The 20,548-nt window shown below is 45.6% G+C and overlaps 2 protein-coding genes across 2 annotated transcripts in view; one reads left to right on the top strand and one right to left on the bottom strand.

Moving 5' to 3' along the window:
• Positions 1 to 20,548, bottom strand: part of TMEM151A (transmembrane protein 151A) — a gene marked incomplete at its 3' end in the record, with an annotated part of 44,668 nt that overhangs the window by 8,272 nt on the left and 15,848 nt on the right. Inside the window, exons 4-6 of the mRNA XM_083374721.1 lie at positions 18,198 to 18,310; positions 15,461 to 15,604; positions 13,880 to 13,895 (exon numbers count right to left, since the gene is read on the bottom strand). Of these exons, the coding sequence (XP_083230847.1) occupies positions 13,880 to 13,895; positions 15,461 to 15,604; positions 18,198 to 18,310 (273 nt within the window). The remainder of the gene's footprint in view (positions 1 to 13,879; positions 13,896 to 15,460; positions 15,605 to 18,197; positions 18,311 to 20,548) is intronic.
• YIF1A (Yip1 interacting factor homolog A, membrane trafficking protein) lies at positions 1,703 to 8,024 on the top strand. The gene is made up of 8 exons (XM_083374599.1): positions 1,703 to 1,906; positions 2,896 to 3,116; positions 4,330 to 4,434; positions 5,137 to 5,215; positions 5,852 to 5,909; positions 6,524 to 6,679; positions 7,183 to 7,276; positions 7,600 to 8,024. The coding sequence occupies exons 1-8, from the start codon at positions 1,876 to 1,878 to the stop codon at positions 7,747 to 7,749; spliced, it is 894 nt and encodes a 297-aa protein (XP_083230725.1). The 5' UTR covers positions 1,703 to 1,875; the 3' UTR covers positions 7,750 to 8,024.

Raw genomic sequence — 20,548 nt, 5'->3', positions numbered from 1 at the left:
ATACTATCATATATGTATATGTAGAATGTAGAATAGAATAGTGCTGGAAGGGACCTTGGAGGTCTTCTGGTCCAGCCCCCTGCTCAAGCAGGAGAACCTACACCATCTCAGACAAGTGACTGTCTAGTCTTTTCTTAAAAACCTCCAGTGATGGAGCGCCCACGATTTCTGGTGGCCAGCTGTTCCACTGGTTAATTGTCCTCACTGTCGGGAAGTTTCTCCTTAATTCCAGGTTGTTTATCTCTTTGGTCAGTTTCCAACCATAGTTTCTCGTCCTGCCCTCTGGTGCTTTGGGGAACAACCTGGCCCCCTCTGCCTTGTAGCAGCCCCTCAAATACCAGAACGCTGCTATCATGTCTCCCCTATTTCTTCTTTTCTTTAGATTAGCCAAACCCACGTCCCGCAGCCGTTCCTCCTATGTTTTGGTCTCCAGGCCTTGGATCATCTTGGTTGCTCTTCTCTGAACTTTTGCCAAACTCTCAACATCTTTTTTGTAATGTGGTGACCATATGTATATGTATATATAAGGTAAAGGTAAAGGTTCCCCCGCACGTGCGTGCTAGTCGTTTCCGACTCTAGGGGCTGGTGCTCATCTCGGTTTCATAGCCGAAGAGCCAGCGCTTGTCCGAGGACGTCTCCGTGGTCGTGTGGCCGGCATGACTAGACGCCAAAGGCGCACGGAACGCTGTTACCTTCCCACCGGAGCGGTACCTATTTTTCTACTTGCATTTTTACGTGCTTTCGAACTGCTAGGTTGGCAGAAGCTGGGACGAGTAACAGGCGCTCACTCTGCTACGCTGCACTCGGGATTCGACCCGCCAAACTGCCGACCTTCTGATCGACAAGCTCAGCGTCCTAACCCACTGAGCCACCGCTATATGTATATGTATATGTATATGTATATGCATATACATATATGGGAGTTGAAGTCCATAAGTCTTATAAATTCCCAGGTTTGGGAATAGCTGATCTTACAAATAAGGCTTAGGGAACTGCAATCTAAAAAACGCATCTATTTGAGCAGTCTGACCTGGTCTGATGGGTTAGGGTTGGGGTTTTAAATACATTTTAATTATTGTTTTAACCTTGGGCATTTATTTAATCGCTTTTAACTTTTGTATCTTGTTTTTGTATTTATTGCCCTGTACACCGCCCTGAGTCTTTCGGGAGAAGGGCGGTATAAAAATATAATAAATAAAATAATAATAATAATCCACTAGAATCTAGATGTCTTGTTGAACTACAACTCCCAGCATCGCTCGGGATCCGCCATATCTCCCGGACTTGCGGCTCAGCCAATCAGAGGGAACCTCTGTAAGAAAAAAAAAAAACACAGGCAATTCCCTAAACAACCACCAACCCCCCCCCCCCCCCCCGCCGCCGCCCATGCATCCAGCCGCTTCTTCCTACCAGTCTCCCTGCCAGCTCGGCTGGACCCCAACTCCCATCATCCCCTGCCCGCGCCTCGCACCCCCAAAACCTCGGTTGCCACCCAACGCCCCGCCCCATCCTCCAACCTTCCCTCCTGCGCCTGCGCCGAAGGGCTTCGGAACGCCAGCGAGCGAAACCCCTCCCCTTTGGAACCTCCGCCGGGCGAAATGGATACACTCTCCGCCAATCGGCGCGCGGGACCTGCCGAAAGGATACAAGCGGCAGCCAATGGGAGCGGCCGCCTCGGCCGCGCCGGCGCCTTTGAGGACGTGGCTTAGAACCTTCGCTCTGCTTCCTTTTTTTTTTTTTTGATCTCTTCGCAACTTTGCTGCTCGGGTTTTTTTTTTTAAATTGATTTTTTTTTTTAAATTAAGACCGTCGATCTTTTTCCGCGCGGGCCGCAGTGGATCGAGGCAGGCGGGTGGGAAGCGATCGAGGGGCGCCATGGCTTATCCCCCTGGTTATGGGGGGCCAGGTAGGTGGGGGGGAGGGAAACGGGGGGGCAGGCCGGGTGGATCCAGTGGGGGGGGGAGAATGGGGGAGGGTTTTTTTTTTGGGGGGGGGATCTTAGCCCGGGAAGGGATCCAGCATTAACACCCTCCCCCCTTTCCTGCCTGTTGCTTTGGGAGAGGCCCGTCGATCCCTACCTTGGCTCCGGATCGACCAGATCCTCCGGGATCCCTAAATCCGGCTGGCCGGTCGGGCCCTTCCGGGGTGCATTTTTGATTTCATCCCGGGGTTGAATCAAATCACTCCCACCCACTAGAGCTAGTTGGGCAATTCACCCCATTTTTTTTTACTTTGCACCCCCAAATTTTGGGGCAGGGGTGGGGTGGGGGTGACCCCGGGATTCCGTTCTGGGTGGTGCCAAACTAGCTATTTTCTACGTTGTCTACGTTGCTGGAGGGCTTAGAAACGGAGTCCAATCAAATGCGTATTTAAATTAAATATTACTTAGGATGTCAATTATTTACGACGTCAATAAATATTAAAGTCTGTTTCTCCTCCGTTGTAAGCCGCCCCAGTCCCCCCCCCTTCGGAGAGGGGGATGGATGCCTGATCAATGGAAGGATGAATAAACAAACATTTAAAACGGAAGGGCTGATTTAGTAAAGCACACACAGGCAATGTTCAGTCCCGTGCCGAGTGCGAATCCTTGGTTTGTATTCTTGTGACAGCTGATCCTTGACTTACGGCCATTTGTTTAGTGACCGTTCGCAGTTGCAGCGGTCCTAAAAAAAAAAAAGTCAATTAGGGCCGTTTTTCACACTTGGGACCGTGGCTACATCCCTCCCCGGTCCCATGATCAAAATTCTGATGCTTGGCAACTGACTAGTATTTATGACAGTGTGCTGAGATCCTGTGCCGAGTGTGAATTCTGGATTATATGCTATTAGTTGAGGGCTGCTGGCTACTGGCTGTGTGGTTCCCCTCTTCTCCTCCTCAATTTCCCCCCCCTCGCAGGCTCCAAACACAGGGCCAGAATCCCCCCTGTGCCGCAACCTGCAGACACCCCCCAACTCTTTGATGACACCAGCTCAGGCTACGGGCCACCCCAGGCGGGCTACCCCACTCCGGGGATCGACATGAGTTTCAACCAGATTTTTGCTGACCCGGTTGCTAACGTCGCCATGGCGTACGGCACCTCCATTGCTTCCCAGGGTAAAGACATCGTCCATAAAGAGGTAAATTGAATAAATAAATAAATAAATTGAATAAATAAATAAAGGAAAAAAATTGAGAATCCTCCTTTTTAAAAAAAAATGCTGAAGGAGAGGCACAATTGTTACAGTGGTCATACATCCTTTAAATTTATATATATATATATATATATATATATATATATATATATATATATATATATATATATATATATATATATATATATATAAAGCCTTGGTGGAGCAGTGGGCTGATGCCTCCTTAAGTAACCCCAGCTGCCTGCAATTAGTGCAGGTTCGAGTCCCACCAGGCTCAAGGTTGACTCAGCCTTCCATCCTTCCCAGGTAGGTAAAATGAGGACCCAGATTGTTGGGGGCAATTAAGCTGACTTTGTAATAATGCCGCTTGGGGTGTGTGTGAAAGCCCTAATAAGCAGGCATATACATAGAATGAAGGCTACTGCTAAGCTTGTAAGCCGCCCTGAGTCTTCGGAAAAGGGCGGGATATAAATGGAATTAAAATAAATAAATAAAATATATATATATTTCCAAATCTCTCTTTGCTTCTTTATTTCGGCCCTATTCCATAGGTGTGGGTGGGTGTATGTGTGCATATCCAAATGCAATGCAGTGCAACATAATATATGGGATTAAAACTAAATCCTTTAGTTTTATTTGTGTCAGAAGCACCTACAAACTATAGACATATAACATTCCACACTGAGCAAGTAAAATAGGCATAAAAATGATACAGCACATTTAAAAGTATGTGAACTAAAGAGGCTTAAAAGTAAATGTCATTTAAACTAATTAACCTAAACATTTAGTTTTAATCCTACATGCTATGTTATATTACATTGCATTGCATTCTAGTCTATTGTAAAGATAATCATACAATTTCTATTATACTTTTGGCCCTGCGCACTCACTCTTAAGAGCCTTTTCTGATTTTCCCCTTTTCCAGATCTGCGTTTTAGTTTTTTGCAGAAAATAGTCACGCTGTGGATCGAATGCAAACAGCAAATTTATTTGATTGCCGGTTCTGTAAAATTTTGCACGGAAGAGCTTAAAGCCATCCACCAACAAAGCCCCTCTCTCGTAATTGAAATGCCCCTTGAAGCCTCATTTCGACCGGACACTATAAAAATCAAATCCCAAACTCTTAATGTGGATGGCTTGATTGCCCCGGTGAGACGGACGGCCTTATAAATTTAATAAATCTGTTTTTTTCTTGCAGATTCACAGATTTGTTTCTATCAACAAGCTTAAATACTTCTTTGCGGTGGACACGACGTACGTGATGAAAAAATTAGGTCTAATAATCTTCCCTTACATGCATCAGGTAAAGAAAAAAAAGGTGTCCTTAAGCCTGATTTTATGGCCAGGGTGGTGGAAGCAAATCACTGCAGTTCTTAAGTGAATTGTGCAGTCGTTAAGCGAATCAGCCTTTCCCTGTAGCTTCTTGGAAGCTGGTGGGAAAGTTACAGACCGCGATCACATGACCCTTGGATGCTGTAACCATCATGTATATATGCCGGTTGCCAAGCAACCGAATTTTGATCCCATGACTGATATGCTGCAACGGTTGTAGAAAGCCACTTTCCCAGCGTAATCATTTTGAAAGGTTGCTAAATGAATTTATATAAGTCGGGGAATATGTGTGTATAAGAGGGTACATTAGGAATGTGCAGAGTTCGGGTTTTATCAGATTCAAGCGGCCAATACGTACCTCTTCACTCAGCTCTGTAAAACCCGTGGAACTCATTGCCACTGGAAATAGAAAACCACGTTGGGGAATGCGTTGGGAGCTAAATCGAATATCAGAAGAAAGATTCCTTTTAGGCTCTCTCTGCAGCTGAAAAATTGGAACTAAACGCTTTTTAAATTTGGCAGAAAATAAAAAGATTTTTTTTTAAAAAAATTAGAACTTTGGAAGGGGATGGGAGCGACTTTAGACCAGCTTTTTCAAGAAGGATTTGGGTGCAAGAAGCTACGGATTGGTGACAGGCAAACGCATAAATTGTTTTTTGGTTTTTTTTTGTAGAATTGGGAAGTTCGTTACCATCGTGATGTTCCTCTCACTGCCCGCCAGGATGTCAACGCTCCCGATCTGTATATTCCTAGTGAGTCATTTTATTTTATATTTTTTATTCTGAGGCCGTCATCACTCTGAACAGTTAATTAAACAACCAGTCCTAAGTCAAGGACCACGTGGATTTAATTAATTGTTAGGCTTTTGCAACTCTTAGATTTATATATTATATACCAAAATGTGTGAGTTTTGCTTTTTTTGGGGGGGGACATTTTGAGTTGTTGCTTTTTTTTTTAAGGCTAAACTCTGCAGTGTAAACTTTGCTCAGGGCAGCCTGAGCTATCTCAAACATAAATGCATTAAAAAGAGTTAATTTAATAATCCAATTAAATCGATCAGATGTGAAATTCAATCGGCCAAAAATAGAATTGCTGGTTTGCTGGGAGGATATTTTTTTTAAAAAACCCTAGACTCTCGGCATTTTATGGGACAAAAAGGTTATCGCAAGGCATTATTCTAACAACGGACTTTGATTTTGTAATTTTTAATTACCAAAGGGCTGGGGAAATCCAACTGATAGAATACATTCCTGTTGGACATTGCTCTTTAAAAAAATAAAGATCACATTATTGTAGTTCTCCTGTTTAAAACAAAAACGCTTTCAAACTCCAAAATCTGGAGGCTTTTTTCTTTTCTTTCAAAAAAAATAATATTTTCTCCTCCACAGGTATGGCCTTCATTACGTATATTTTGCTGGCTGGGATGGCCCTCGGGATACAGAAAAGGTAAGGAAAATTCTTTTTTGCTTCCCAGTTTTGCATCTTACCGAAAGCGGTGGAGGTTAAGGAGTCAATTTGGGTGGAAGATTTGAGGCCGGGCATAATGTAGAATTTGGCAGGGAGCAGACTGCAACTGGACCTCGATTTACGGTGGCAGTTGAGCCCAAAACCTCTGTTGCTAAGCAAGACAGTTTGTTTAAGTGAGTTTTCATCCCATTTTACGACTTACTGTCCCTGTTCAGTGAGATTTGCCTCGTTTGACGACCTTTTCTGGCCATCGTCGTTACGTGAATCCCGACAGTTAAGTCAGTGACACGGTTCTTAGGTGGCTTCCCCACTGCCTGCTTGTCAGATGTTCACATCACATGACACACACACACACACAGAGGACCGTGCAACCGCCATAAATGGGAACCGGTGGCCCGAGCGTCCAAATTTTGATCAGATGACCGTTGGGGATGTGGTTTTCCTCATCGAATTGGCTTGTCAGGCTGGGAAGATTGCACAGCGTCATCAGATTGTGTCATCGTCAGGTTGTGAGTTGTCTCTTGTGGACACCTGCTGGCCTGCTGGAAGCCAGACGGTGAATCGTTCGGGCGTCACTTTTTCTACCTGCCCAGGTTTTCCCCGGAGGTCCTCGGGATGTGTGCCAGCACGGCCTTCGTGTGGATGGTGATCGAAGTTCTCGCCCTTCTGCTGGGTCTCTACCTTGCCACGGTCCAAAGTGATCTGGGCACGTTTGATCTTCTGGCTTATTGCGGCTACAAATATGTTGGGTGAGTTGGGAAGGTCCTTTCTGCTTCGCGGATTAGACTCTTGTTTCCCAGAAGCCCCCACTGACGCAAGCGCCTTGAATTTGAGGCTGTTCCCTAGCTGTCCAACCGATTGAGGCTGGGCGAGTGGCAGCAAATTCCTGATTTAACAGACGAATTGGGAGAGAAAGTCCGTTAAATCCCAATGAGCTTTTGGCAAAAAACCTCAACAGCATGTCTTGTGTATTGAGGAGGATGTGCCTATAACAGAAATTAACTTGGTTCAATTCAAAATTAAATTTTAAGCACTGCTTAAGAGTGTTATAGACACAATGGAGCTGTCCGTTGTTTCAGAAGGATTTGTCCGTTGCATCAGACGTCTGTTAAATGAAGATCCTTGCTGCAATTCAGCACTGGGAGAAGCTCGTTCTTTGCTCTTGGGAGTAAACGTTAATTCCTGCCCGGTTTGGAAGGATGTATTAATCGCACACACAAAACACACACAATTCTTTATTTCTCCTCTCCAGGATGATCCTCACTGTGGTCGGGGGCTTAGTTTTTGGGCTGAACGGCTACTACATTACTCTGGCGTGGGCCTCCTGTTCTCTTATGTATTTCATGGTGAGTCAGGCTGTCTTCAGGGCGGTACGAATGACTTGGTGACTTTGGGGGCCCGTCCCTCCCTCTCTCAGCCCAACCCACCTCAAAGGGTTGTTGTGCAGGGGAGCGAGGAGGAGGAAGGAAGGAAGATCCGTCACCTTGAGCTATTTAAAAATTATAAAAGCAAATTTAAACTCAAGTCGAGATGGATTTCATATCCCATCCCTTTGGTGCATGACGGACATGGGAACTCCACCCTCAAGCCAGCTAGGCGCGGAGAGATTTAGTTGATGAACAAGGTGCCCATCTCAACATGCTTCTGATGCCTCTCTCTGCCCGCCCAGGTTCGTTCCTTACGGATGAAGATCCTCACTTCGGTGGTGCAAGACGGACTGAGCCGGACCACCGGACGGGCGCAGATGTACGTCACGCTAGGTGCCGCTGCCTTTCAGCCCTTAGTTTTGTACTGGTTGACGGCCCAGTTGGTGCATTAAACGGAGGAGACTTTGCGGCGCACTTCCTCCTTTTTCTTTTCCAGTTCACCCCAAATTTTGCCGCTCCCCTAGTTCTGTCTCTGTTCGTGGCCCCCCTCTCCCAAATTTCAAGCGTGGGGCTCCACGGAGGAGGACAAGTGGGGGGATCCATCCCCTTGAAGAATGACGCTAAAGGCAGCGGAGTCATTCGCACTCGTGACTCTCTCGCCCAGGAGCAGCTGTGCCGGTTGACGCTTGTCCACAACTCCAAAATTGAAGTCCCCTTTTTGTTTTTTTGTTTTAAAAAAATGGGGTAGATTCGGGGGTCTTCCTTGTAGAGACAGTTCCGCTATTCGGAATTTACTTGAGTTGGATGAGTTTTGAGCCTTTCTAGCACAAAAATACGGATTTTCTGTTTTGGCTGTCTCCACTGGTGGTCTTCTTGCCAGGATTGTGGGTCTAGAAATGGTGTTTCTCAACCTTGAAGATGGCTGGACTTCAAGTCCCAGGATTCCATGCTGGCCTGAGCGATTCTGGGAGTTGTAGTCCACCCATCTTTGAAGTGGTTAAAGTTGAGAAGTACCGACCTGGAAAAATCCACTGTTTCTCAACCTCAAGATGGGTGGACTTCCAACTCCCAGAATCCCCCAGCCAGCGTGCTTGAAGATGGGTATACTTCCAAGTCCCAGGATTCCATGCTGGCCGAGGGATTCTGGGAGTTGAAGTCCACCTGTTTTTCCAAGCGGTTGAGGATTGAGAAGTACCGATCTAGAACAAATCCAATATGGCTTCTGGTTGCTGAGAAGTGAAAAAGACGCAAAGGTAGAGATGAAAAAATAAAAATAAAATTTGAAGTGTTAAAAGAGTTTGGGTTTGACTCGCCTGTGGGCTGAGGAGAGGAAGAGAATCTCTTCGATTTTCTGCCATCGCTCCCTTGACGGATTTTTTGGTTTTCTTGCAAGCGCGATCAAAGTTTATAAAACTCTGCGCTGGGCAGAACAAAACTATTCTGTATGTATTTTATTTGGAAGAAGTTTCCTCTGCAGCGGCTGGATTTTTCCCAGCGTTCCCAAACAGGATTCCTCTTTTTCCCACGCTTGATCACCAGGAAGGGATCTGAATACAGGGAGTCCTCGACTTACAGCCACAACTGAGCCCGCCATTTCTGTTTGTTAAGCGAGACCTTGGTTAAGTGAGTTTTGTCCCATTTTGCGACCTGCCTTGCCGCAGTTGTTAAATTGATACGTTAGCTTCGCCATTGACTTTGCTTATCAGAAGGTCGCAAAAGGGGATCACGTGACCCCGGGACGCTGCGACCGTCGTAAATACGAGTCAGTTGCCAAGCGTCCGAATTTTGATCACATCATGCTGCAACGGTCGTAAGTGTGAAAAAGGCTCATAAGTCACATTTTTTCACTGGTGTTGTGACTTCAAATGGTCACTAAAAGTCAAGGACTCCCAGTAAAATGGAGGAAGCCTCCGGCGCTGCAAAGTGAGGTTGTCACTTGGCTTAATGACCGTTTCACTTAATGACCGCTCAAAGCTGGAAAAAAAGTGGCTTGCAATCAGTCCTCCAACATAACGTCCGTTGCAGCATCCCTTGTGATCAACACGGTCAAAGTTTTGAACCATTCGCGCCCCCCCCCACTCCCCGGGTGTGAATTTACGACCATCGCATGGATCACCGTTTACGACCACCCCCACTTCCCCTGGGAGCGAAATGAGCAGAGGGAAGCCACAGGGGGGGGCTTAACGGCCGTGTGATTCGCTTAACGACCACCCCAAAAAGCGGTGAATCGCCCACGATTCATTGAACGGTGACCACGTGGCTTAGCAACAAAAGCGCCGGTCCCGATCGTGGTCGTTCAGCCAAGGACTTCCTTTTTGCCGCCCTTGAAAGGTTTGAGGAATCCAGCTCTCCGAGTCCCCTGGCCCAGGATGATGGGAGCTGTAGTCCAAAATCAGGAGGAGAAGGTTGTTACACTCTGCATCCCAGTCGAGAGCAAAGAGCCGTTAACAAAAGAAAAAACAGGTTAAATGGGAGGTTTACAATATTTTGGCGGTTTTTTTCCCCCCTAAAGGATTTAAAGCCTTTTCTTTGCGGCTCTTAATTCCAAAAAAAAAAACAAAACAGCCCACCCCCTTTCCCCAATTCCTGGGGCGCCTCCTATTTTCAGGGAAAATGGAAATTTTTTCTCCTGCCACCTGTTCGGCTCTGGAGGAAAGAGGCTGTGGATAAAAAGGAAAAATAATTTCATTTTCCCCGAGCTAGGTGGCAACCTCCGCCGGCATTTGAAAAGAACATTTTGCAAAACAAAACAAAAAAACCTGGGGGGGGGGGGAACATGTCGCCTGGCACAGGAACACAAAGGAAATCCTGATGTGTGTTTTCTCCTACCATCATTTCCAATCCTCTTCTTCCCCCCCCCTTTTATCTTAATGTCCCATTTTGGGGAGCAGAGCTGCCCTTCCTAGACCCCGAAAATGGCTGGCGATTTGCAAATGTAGTTACAGGTAGTCCTATTACAGGTAGTCCTCGGCTTAACGACCGCCAAAAGAGCTCAGGCTTTCGGTTGCTAAGCGAGACGGTCGTTCAGTCAGCTGTGGTCCCGTGTTGTGACTTTTCTCTGCCACGCTTGTTAAGTGAAACCCTGCGGTTGTTAAGTTAGTAACTCGGCCGTTAAGTGAATCTGGCTTCCCCATTGCTGGTCAGGAAGGCGCAAAAGGGGATCACGTCACACACACACACGCACACGACGTTGCGGCAGTCATAAATACGAGTCAGTTGCCAGGCGTCTTGACTTTTGATCACGCGAGGTTGCAACGGTCTTAAGTGGGGAAAACGGCCCAAAGTCCCTTTTTTTTTCAGTGCCGTTGTTTGAACGGTCACTAAACGAATCGTCGTAACTTGAGGACTTGCAGGGTGTTGCATCGGAAGCCTTTGCGACCTTAAGCCGGGAATCCAGGCACCTTAAAATAATTTTCATGGGCAACGGTGGTCGGCCCTCCGGGCAAGGGCGTGCAAGGGGGAAGGCCTCAGTTTCCCCCAGTGTGTTTGGGGGTGTCACTAATGCAAAAAAAAAAAGGGGGGGGGGAGGACGAGAGGAGGAAAGGAAGGGAGGGCTGACAAAAATAGGCAAGACGGAGAAGAGAAACGAAGGAAAGGTAAAAACTAGCCAAGAACTAGCTGTGTTCTAGGCCTGGGGACAGAAGCCGCCCCTCCCCTACCGTGTGCTTTGTGTGTTGTGTGTGTGTGTGTGTGTCAGGATGGTGCAGCTTTTCCAAGAGCTGGGAGAGAAAGACAGCTCAATGCTGTGGGGGCGGCTGGATGCCGGCAACACCGTCTGCAGACACGGCTCTCCTGTGCTCTTCGCACGTGTGTGCACACGCACACAACACCCACATTTCCTTCCCCCCTTCCTTTCTTTCTCTTTATCCCGTTTCCTTCTTTCCTGCCTCCCTCCCTTTCTTCCTTTCCTGCTTCCCTCTTCCTCCTTCCCTTCCTTCTTTCACCATGTTTATCACTCCCTTCCCCTATCGTTTCTCCTTCCTTCCTTCCCCCTCTAATCCTTCCTTCCTCCTCTAATCCTTCCTTCCTCCCTCCCTCCCTCCCTCCCTCCCTCCCTCCCTATTTCTTTTCTTCCTTCTGCCACCCCCCACTTCCTTCCACAAACCATGCCAATTCCCAAGCACTCGAATCCTGACCAGGTCATCACGTGGATGCTGCGACAGTCGTAAGGGCGAGGACTGGTCGTAAGTCACGTTTCCTGGTGCTCTTGTAACTTCAGTCGCTAAGTGAGTGGTTGCAAGTCGAGAACTATCAAGGTGGCAGCCCAGTGCAGGTGTCCAGACGCCCTCCAGGTGAGCTGGCATCTCCGAAGGAAATCTGCCTTCTTTTCGTTCACACAAGACAGCGGAACTCCTGGCCACAATCAAATCATCGTCTTTATTTCCAACAGCACTTTGTTTTATACAGTGGCCCCCAGGAGGGGTAGAAATGGGGTCCAGCAGTCTCCCCCCACCCCAAAATCCAGAGTTTCGGCTCCTGCCTGTTCCGTTTGGTCAGCCAGTCGCAAGCTCTTTGCCGAACAAGCCAATGCAAAGGATGGAGAGGGGGGAAAAAAGGAGAAAAATAGATGGAAAAATATATGGGAAAAAGAAAGAAATCAGGGCGGACAATCTTTTTGGTGATTTGTGCTAATTTGGGTTAAGGCAGGGTCTCCAAACTTGGCAAACGCAAGACTTGTGGGCTTCAATTCCCAGAATCCCCCTGCCAGCCAACCAATTACCCAACTTGAAAGATTTGTGGAGATGTTGGCTGGGGAATTCTGGGAATTGAAGTCCACAAGTCTTAAAGTTGCCAAGCTTGGAGATTGTTGCCACGTGGCACCACAAGGATTGAAATCCAAATGTTACTAAAAACCAGGATCGTCGTCAATTTCCAGGGAAGAAGGAAATTTAAAACTATTTTGATTCCACTCTGGCCCTTTAGATTATCTAGCCTTTGTTTCTGAAGGGGTTTCATGGGATCCTAGAGCTGGGAAGGGACCTTAGAGGTCTTCTAGTCCAACCCCCACCCGGCCCAAAGCAGGAAACCTTACAAATGGCTGTCCAATCTCCTCTTAAAACCTTTTCTTTCATCTTTGCCCTAGTGGGGGGGGGGGGGTCTCCTTCCTGGCGAATGTTAGATTGGCACAAGGGTTAAATCTCTTACTAGGTGGGCATTTAAAGCGGCATCGATCGGGTGGGTGGCTGATTAAGACCCCCCAAAAAATCACCAAATTGCAAAAACTCCGGGCCCCTCCCTCTCCCTCCTTTGGCTTCTAAACTAAAATTTCAATTTATAAAAAAACAAACAACCCGATAAATCAAAAGAGAACTCAATCAATAAAATAAATTCTGCTCCTCTGGCAAAAATCTGCCTTCCCCCCTCCCCCACCACCACCACAGGGGCCGAAAACAGGCGAAGGCCAAAGAAATCCCTTTTCACTGGAAACAGGAAAAGCAAAGCCTCCACAGCCAGGAGCAGTCTAGCAGATTTAAGGCTATTGCTTTCGAGCCAGCGGGGTTTGGTTCGTTTTTTTTTCTTTTTTTCCTGAAAAAAACCTGGGGGCTAGGATGCATAGTTCTCCCCACCCTCCCCCTGGTTAAAAAATCATTAAAATTTATTGATTATCGCAGGGGAGGGATGTCTTTCTAATAGGAAAATGGACCCCTCCCCCCCAAAAGACAGACAGCTGGCTTTCCTCAATGGAGATGCTCGTAATTTGAGGGAAAAACGGGATGAAAACGACAAGAGTGGGTGAAAAGGAAAAGAAAGAAAAGCGGGGGGGGGGGGATAGGAGCCAGGCTGATCTATTGCCCTAGCAACAGATGCTTGGACCAGAGCATCCAGAATAAAACAGAGGGAAAGAAAACAGCCCATTTTTATTTTATTTTTATTTTATTTTTTTTTGCATCCCAGCCCACCCCCCAAAATCCTACAGGAGTCCTCCAGAGAGGAGAAAAAGAGGGGGAGAAGGCTACAACCCCCACCCCAGAGCACAGAATCAATTAAATAGCTGCCAAATTTGGGGAGTTTCCTTGTGGGTTTTCCCTTCCTCGTTTCTTTTGTTTGAGAAATGGATTTTTGGCCCCTAGACCACCACCACCCCAAAAAAAAAGGGGGGGGGAGAAGAAACTCAAAGCTGAGCTGAGGCAGGAATGGGTCCAACCCAGTGGCGAAGATGGAAGAGGGGGGGGTGGGAGAGATAAAGGGATCTTGTTCACCCCAAATCCATTTGCAGACTTCCCCCGAAAGTCCAGTGGGGACGCAGCTGGAAGCGTCCAGCCGTGGGAAGGATGCTGGCTTCTTTCTCCAAATCATAACGGGGTGGTGGTGTGAGGGGGGGGTGTTTTCCAGACCACGGGGGTGGGGGTGGGGGGAAGCAGAAACACACCCCACCCATATGGGGCAAAAAAAAAGGCGGTGGTGGCTTTCCGGCTTGATCGGCTTCAGGCACGAGTGGGTCCGTCTCGGCTTTGCGTTTCAAAGTCCAGAAGGAAAAAAAAAAAAGGAGGGGGCGCTTCGATTCATCCCGGAAGGTCCAAAGGGGGGGGGGGTGTCGATCGGAGGGTCCTGCCCCTTTGGTTGGCTCGATTAGAAACTCACCAGCGTATAAACCATACTGGGCGGCGAGGGGTGGAAAGGAGAAAAGAAGAAGGGCCGTTAGTCCGAGAAAACCTGGCGTGCAGATGAGTCCTCGCTTTACGACCACAATTTCCGTCGCTAAGCGAGACAGACTAACAAAAGACAAGACGGAATAACACCCTGCGACTGGCGGTGGGTTAACCGGGGGTGGGTGGGTGGGTGGGCGCCTGATTAGACATACAGCAGAGCAGAATTTGGCCAGAGAAGCTATATAGAGAGTCCTCGCTTAACGCTAGTTCCGTTTAGCGACCGTGCAACGTTGCAACAGCCCTGGAAAAAGTGTGTTTGGGGTGTCACTAATGCAAAAAAAAAAAAAGGGGGGGGGAGAAACGAGAGGAGAAAAGAAGGCTAAAAGAATAAGCAAGACGGAGAAGAGAAACGAAGGAAAAGAAAATTAGCCAAGAACTAGTTATGTTTCAGGCCTGGGGACAGAAGACCCCCGTGTGCTTGTGTGTTGTTGGTGTTTGTGTGTATGTGTGTGTGTATGTGTGTGAAGTCAAGGACTAGCTATAGTTCCTCTGGCCAAATTCTGCTCTGCTGTATGTAAAATGAGGCCAGCTTGAACGGCCCACCGTTAACCCACCACCAACCGCAATGGATTATTCCGTCTGTCTTTTATTTTAATTCCTTACTATTATTATTGTTTGCATGCTCTTACTTGCTGGCCTGGGACCGTCGTACAAAAAAATGGATCGATTGAAAGAGGAGGGAGAAGGAAGAAGAAGGGGGTCACGGGCGCACTTTTGCAAAATGCAGGAGGGTTGGGGAAAACGGGGGGGGAGGGGGCAATGGGGTGCCTTGCATATCCGGCTCCCCGGATTAAATCACCAAATTAACTCAACCCCATTCAGTCGATCCATACACCGATCCAATAATCTCACATCCGTTCAACCAATGAATCCATTCCTTTCGATCAAACCAGTTCCCTTCCGTCCATAACTTTCTTCAAATGTTTCCATCCAAAATTATTCGTTTTAATGTTTTATTATATTGATGAAAAGGTGTACTGCCCTTCTGCAAGGGAGACGGTCAGTTAAGAAGTTTGATTTATAAGTAAATTAAAAAAAAATTCCACTCCCTCATTAAATCAGTTCCATCCATAATTCAGTTCATAAATCCCTTCCATTCTGTCGAGTGATTCCTGTTCCATCAATATTTCCATTCCACCAATAAATTAATTCAATTCCTTCCTTCCTTCCTTCCTTCCTTCCTTCTTTCCTTCCTTTCTTTCTTTCTTTCTTCCTTCCTTCCCTCCCTCCCTCCATTCCTTCCTTCCTTCCCTCCCTCCATTCCTTCCTTCCCTCCCTCCATTCCTTCCTTCCTTCCTTCCTTCCTTCCTTCCTTCCTTCCCTTCCCTTCCTCCCTTCCTCCCTCCCTCCCTCCCTTCCTTCCTTCCTTCCTTCCCTCGCTTCCTTCCTTCCTTCCTGCCATAAGTCGAGATCTTATTCATGGCAATGTTTCTAGTGACTTTTGGATAATCGATGAGAGAAAAGTGGGGTAAAATTTAAACAGCTATGGAGACCTGTAAAAATCGGGACTCACCTGTACAGATAATAGAAGAAAGACAACAGATAAAAAGCCAGTTTGCACCATGATTCTTTCTGGCAATAATTTAAGATGTCAGCATTCATGATAGAGACTGCATCATACATGACTTCAGAACCGTCTGCCGGGCGGTGAAAGTACCTGGAGAGAAGAAAGGCAGACAAATGAAAATAAATGAAAAGGAAAAAAAAAATCAGAGGTTTCTAAAATGTCCAATCTGACCAACGATGGCCTCAAGATGGCTAACTCTGATCGGAAAACGGCCAATTTCTGACCTCAAAATGGCTAACTGTGAACTCAAGGTGGCCGATTTTGACCTCAGGACGACCAATTGTGGCCTCGGAACGACCACCTTTGACCTCAGAATGACCAATTGTGGCCTCAGAATGACCAATTCTGACCTCAGAATGACCAACTGTGGCCTCAGAATGACCAATTCTGACCTCAGAATGACCAATTATGGCCTCAGAATGATCCAGTTTGACCTCAGAATGACCAATTCTGACCTCAGAATGACCAATTGTGGCCTCAGAATGACCAACTGTGGCCTCAGAATGACCAATTCTGACCTCAGAATGACCAACTGTGGCCTCAGAATGACCAACTGTGTCCTCAGAATGACCAATTGTGGCCGCAGAATGACCAATTGTGGCCTCACAATGGCCCAGTGTGAAAATGGCTCTTTTTGACCCCGACATGACCAATTCTGAGGTTTTGCACCCCAGAAGAAAACCCATCAGACTCCAAATTAAAAACACAGCAGTCCAGAATTTATTAGGATGGAACTTCACCAACTCAAGATCACGAGATCAAATCTCACCAACTCAACACTCAGACAGAAGGACGAGGGAAAAAAAAAACAATTGAATTTTGGGGACTTTTTTAAAAAATTTGGGATTTCATTGGATTCCTGCTACTTTCTATTTAATAACGCCAAGCTTCTCTTCCACACCCCGAAATCTAATTTCCAAAACAGAATCAGAAGGATGTCCCGTCTGTTCTTTTTTTAGAACCAAAACGAGCTATTTCGATATAGATGAAATATATACGCATATTTGCCCCGCTAGTGTCTATTTTTGCACACTGCAACAAACAAGGACACACACATTGCCTAGTGACGTATATAAACGACAAAATAGCATCTGTTAAAAAGAAGATTATATGCTCCAAGTCAACAATAGTAAAAATTCTTTAAATTTTTACATCAGAGACTAATCGAACTGGATTATAAATTTGTTATTATGATGAGGGACTGGAATGGAGTTTTGGTGCCGTTTGAAGACAAGAAGGAACCCTCTAAAAACTTTTTTAATTCGAAATTGCCTAAAGCTTTTTTTTTATTTGAAGGAAGATCTGGAATTATGGCGGGAAAGGAATATGAGAGATAGACTTGTTCCTACAGAAAACATATGAAAGAATTTTGTTACAAATATGCATAGGTACCTTGATAGAAAAGGTTTGGGATGCTAGTCTTATTTTGAATCTATTGGATAATGGGGTATTATTGTAGATTTTGATGTTAAAGAAACTAATTTGATGTTGAATATAAAAAGGATAGTTTGTTTATTATAGAAGAATGGGTGTCTAAAGTTTCGAATCTTGCAGAGATGTCTAAGATTTTTTGTGTATTTGAAGGATCATTCACAGGAAAGATATGTTTCAGTTTGGAGGAGATGGATAGATTATATCTAGAATAAATATGGGATTAAAAAGTTCCATTTAGCTTATGAGTAGATGTTAGTGGGGTATTGATATTGGTACTTTGATTGTAGCTATGTTAAAGGGGAGTTAAAGCACATTATGAACTTGGTTAATTGTATATTTGCATAATTTCTATTTAGAATATGATTATTATAACTATAATCCTGTATTTAGCTCTGGGAAGTGGGGGGGGGAAGTGGGGGTAAAACTTTGTTTTTGTAAAACTTTTCAATTAAAAAAAAAGAAAATTCCCCAACTTTTTTTTTCTCATTTTCAGTACAGGAAGAAAAGTTTCTAACAGGTTTAAGTCCTCGAGGGTATTTCCTTTCGCTTAGTGACTGTTCGAAGCGGCAGTGGCACTGAAAAAAGTGACTTACAACCGGTCCTCTCCTTATGACCGTCATCACAGGTTTATGATTCAGGTGTTTGGCAACCAGAATGTATTTATTTAGTGATTGATTTTTATTTAATAAATGTATTTGTGATGGGGGAAGCATCCCGGGGTCACGTGAGGAAGGAAGGGAGGGAGGGAGGGAGGGAAGGAAGGAGGGAAGGAAGGAAGGAAGGAAGGAAGGAAGGAAGGAAGGAAGGAAGGAAGGAAAAGATCATGAGAAAGGAGAGAGACAGGGAGGAAGGAAGGATTAGGGGGAAATGGGAAAGGAAGAAGGAAGGGAAGGAAGGAAGGAAAAGAGAGTGAGAAGGAAGGAAGGAAGGAAGGAAGGAAGGAAGGAAGGAAGGAAGGAAGGAAGGAAGGAAGGAAGGGATTGTCCTTAAAGACATACAGTAAGAATTTCCACCAACCTATCCCCTGCATTTTACTACTGAGTTCCCTCCCCAGGAGAAGAAGCAAAATCCTTCCTTAAAAACGATTTTTTTTTAAAAAAACCTTTTTTTAAAATTTGCAACTGTGTGCCTGGCCAGTTGCCACCTGATGCTGCTTTCCTTTTGCTGGCTGGTGTCTGACGGGAAGCCCCCCCACCCCCCGGGTGGGCGAAGGAGGCCGCCGGGAGGGATAAAGGGGTGGGGGGCTTACCTCCACAAATGGTAGAACAAGAGGGGGATATTGAGGCCCAGAGTCACCCATTCAGCCGCACAGAGGAACATCAGGCAGAAGAGTCCGTGGATCGAATATTCCGGAACCACAAGCTGTCAGAAAAAAAAACCTCAGATTCCCCCATCAGATGGAAAGAGCTGAAATTTTTGTTGGGGATTGTTGTGTTCTCTGCTTACGGTTCGCAACCCCTTAGGTACAAAACCATTATCCTCAGGAAATCCCCACAGCACAATTAACCAGCAAGACGGCTTCTTTCTCCTGCACAAAATCCTTCCGATATAAAGGGATTTATTCAACGCTCCCTTTTGTAATCGGAGCGATGCCAACGTTATCAAAAGGGATTTTCGTACAGCTGCCTCCAAAAAAAGAGATTTTTTCCCCCTCGTTTTATTTATTGGGGGCTTGCATAATTAACAAGGCAAACTTTAATCTTATTATTTTTTTAAAAAAAACTCAGAAAAGATGAGAGAGAAAGAAAAAAAAATCAACCGTAGGTTTTATGCTTATTAATAGTCACTGGCTGGCTAATGAATTCATGACAATTGTGTGAACAGCCTAACGTTTTGTCAGGTGTCACAACATCTCTGTCATAAATCTAAGGTTGGATGAACTAGCTTGGATGAACTAGCTGACATTTGGTTCCTAAGCCAGATCTGCTTTTGCAAAAAATAAATGATAATGTAAGAATAATGCTGTGTAATAATGCAAAAATAATATGGCAATAATACAGTATCAAAAGGGAATGTAATTATGTAGTAAAATAAGGCACCGTAAGAGTGCAATATGAGAATATCAATGCAGTATATTAATGCAATATAAGAATGCAACATAATGTATTGTAATGCAACAATGCAACATAATGCAATATAGTAGTGCAGCATAATAATGCAACATAAAGCAATGTAAGAATGCAATATAAGAATGCCGCATAATATATAATAATACGATGGAATGCAATGAAATAATGCAATATAAGAATGCCGCATAATGTATAATGTGATGACGCAATATAGTAATGCAGCACAATGTATTATAGTAATGCAACAAAATAATGCAATGCAATGCAATATATTGCGATGGGTGTGTTGATTTCAAGACAGAAGGAGGGCCAAATTAAGGGGTCCACTTAAGGCTTTTCTTACACCAGGCTGAACAAATCTCTTTTGGGTAATTTTGCCCAAACTGAACCTCTGAGCAGAGATGACAAGCTTCCCCATCACTAACCCCAATGCAGAAACCACTTCCTTTGTTCATTTCAGTTTAATTTAGACTGGCAGGAACAAACGGCAACAGCTTTGAGAGGAACAGACCTCACTTTGTAGTGTGTGTCTATGTGCGTGCGTACATTTGTACATAGCCACACTTCCAGACAAGAATAATCCTGGGCGGTGAACGCCCCCACCCCCCCAAAAAAACCCTGGTGGTTTACAGCTCATTTTAGAAAGTCAGAACTTTGTTAAGAACAAGAAGCTGGATCTTATTGATAACTGTACTTGCATTTTCGCGACGCAGAGGGAGGGAGGGAGGGAGGGAGAAAAAGGTAGAAGATGGAGGGATGGACGGATAGATGGCTGGACACACACACACACACAAAGAGAGAGAGACAGATAGAAAGACAGACAGAAATAGATAGGAGATGGATGGGTGGATGGCTAGAACAGATGGACAGGAAGGAAGGAAGGAAGGAAGGTAGGAAGGAAGGAAGGAAGGAAGGAAGGAAGGAAGGAAGGAAGGAAGGAAGGAAGGAAAGGAAAGAAAGAAGGAACGGGTGGGGAAGGGAAGGATGGAAAGAGGGAAGGTAGGAAGGGGAAGAGGAGGGAGAGAAGGAGGGAGGAAGGAAGGGGGAAGGAAGGAAGGAAAGGGAAGTAGAAAGGAAGGTGAGGAAGGAAGGAAGGAAGGAAGGAAGGAAGGAAGGAAGGAAGGAAGGAAGGAAGGAAGGAAGGAAGGAATTCTGTCAGGAAACTTCTCCTTAGTTCCAGGTTGCTTCTCTCCTTGATGAGTTTCCATCCGTTGCTTCTTGTCCTGCCTTCAGGGGCTTTGGAGAATAGCTTGACTCCCTCTTCTTTGGGGCAGCCCCTGAGAGACTGGAAGACTGCTATCCTGTCCCCACTGGTCCTTCTTTTCATTAAACAAATCAAAGCCAATTCCAGCAACCGTTCTTCGTATGTTTTAGCCTCCTGTCCCCTATTCATCTTTGCTGCTCTTCTTTGCACCCTTTCCAGAGTCTCAGCATCTTTTCTTCTACTGTGAAAAGCCAAAACTGGAAGCTGCATTGCAAGTGTGGCCTTACTAAGTCATTAGAAATTGATATTAACACCTCGGGTCCTTCA

Source organism: Vipera ursinii, assembly GCF_947247035.1.
Source record: "Vipera ursinii genome assembly, chromosome: 15".
NCBI lineage: Eukaryota > Metazoa > Chordata > Lepidosauria > Squamata > Viperidae > Vipera > Vipera ursinii.
The sequence above is the reverse complement of the archived record's forward strand: the minus strand, read 5'-3'. Positions and strand labels throughout refer to the sequence as shown.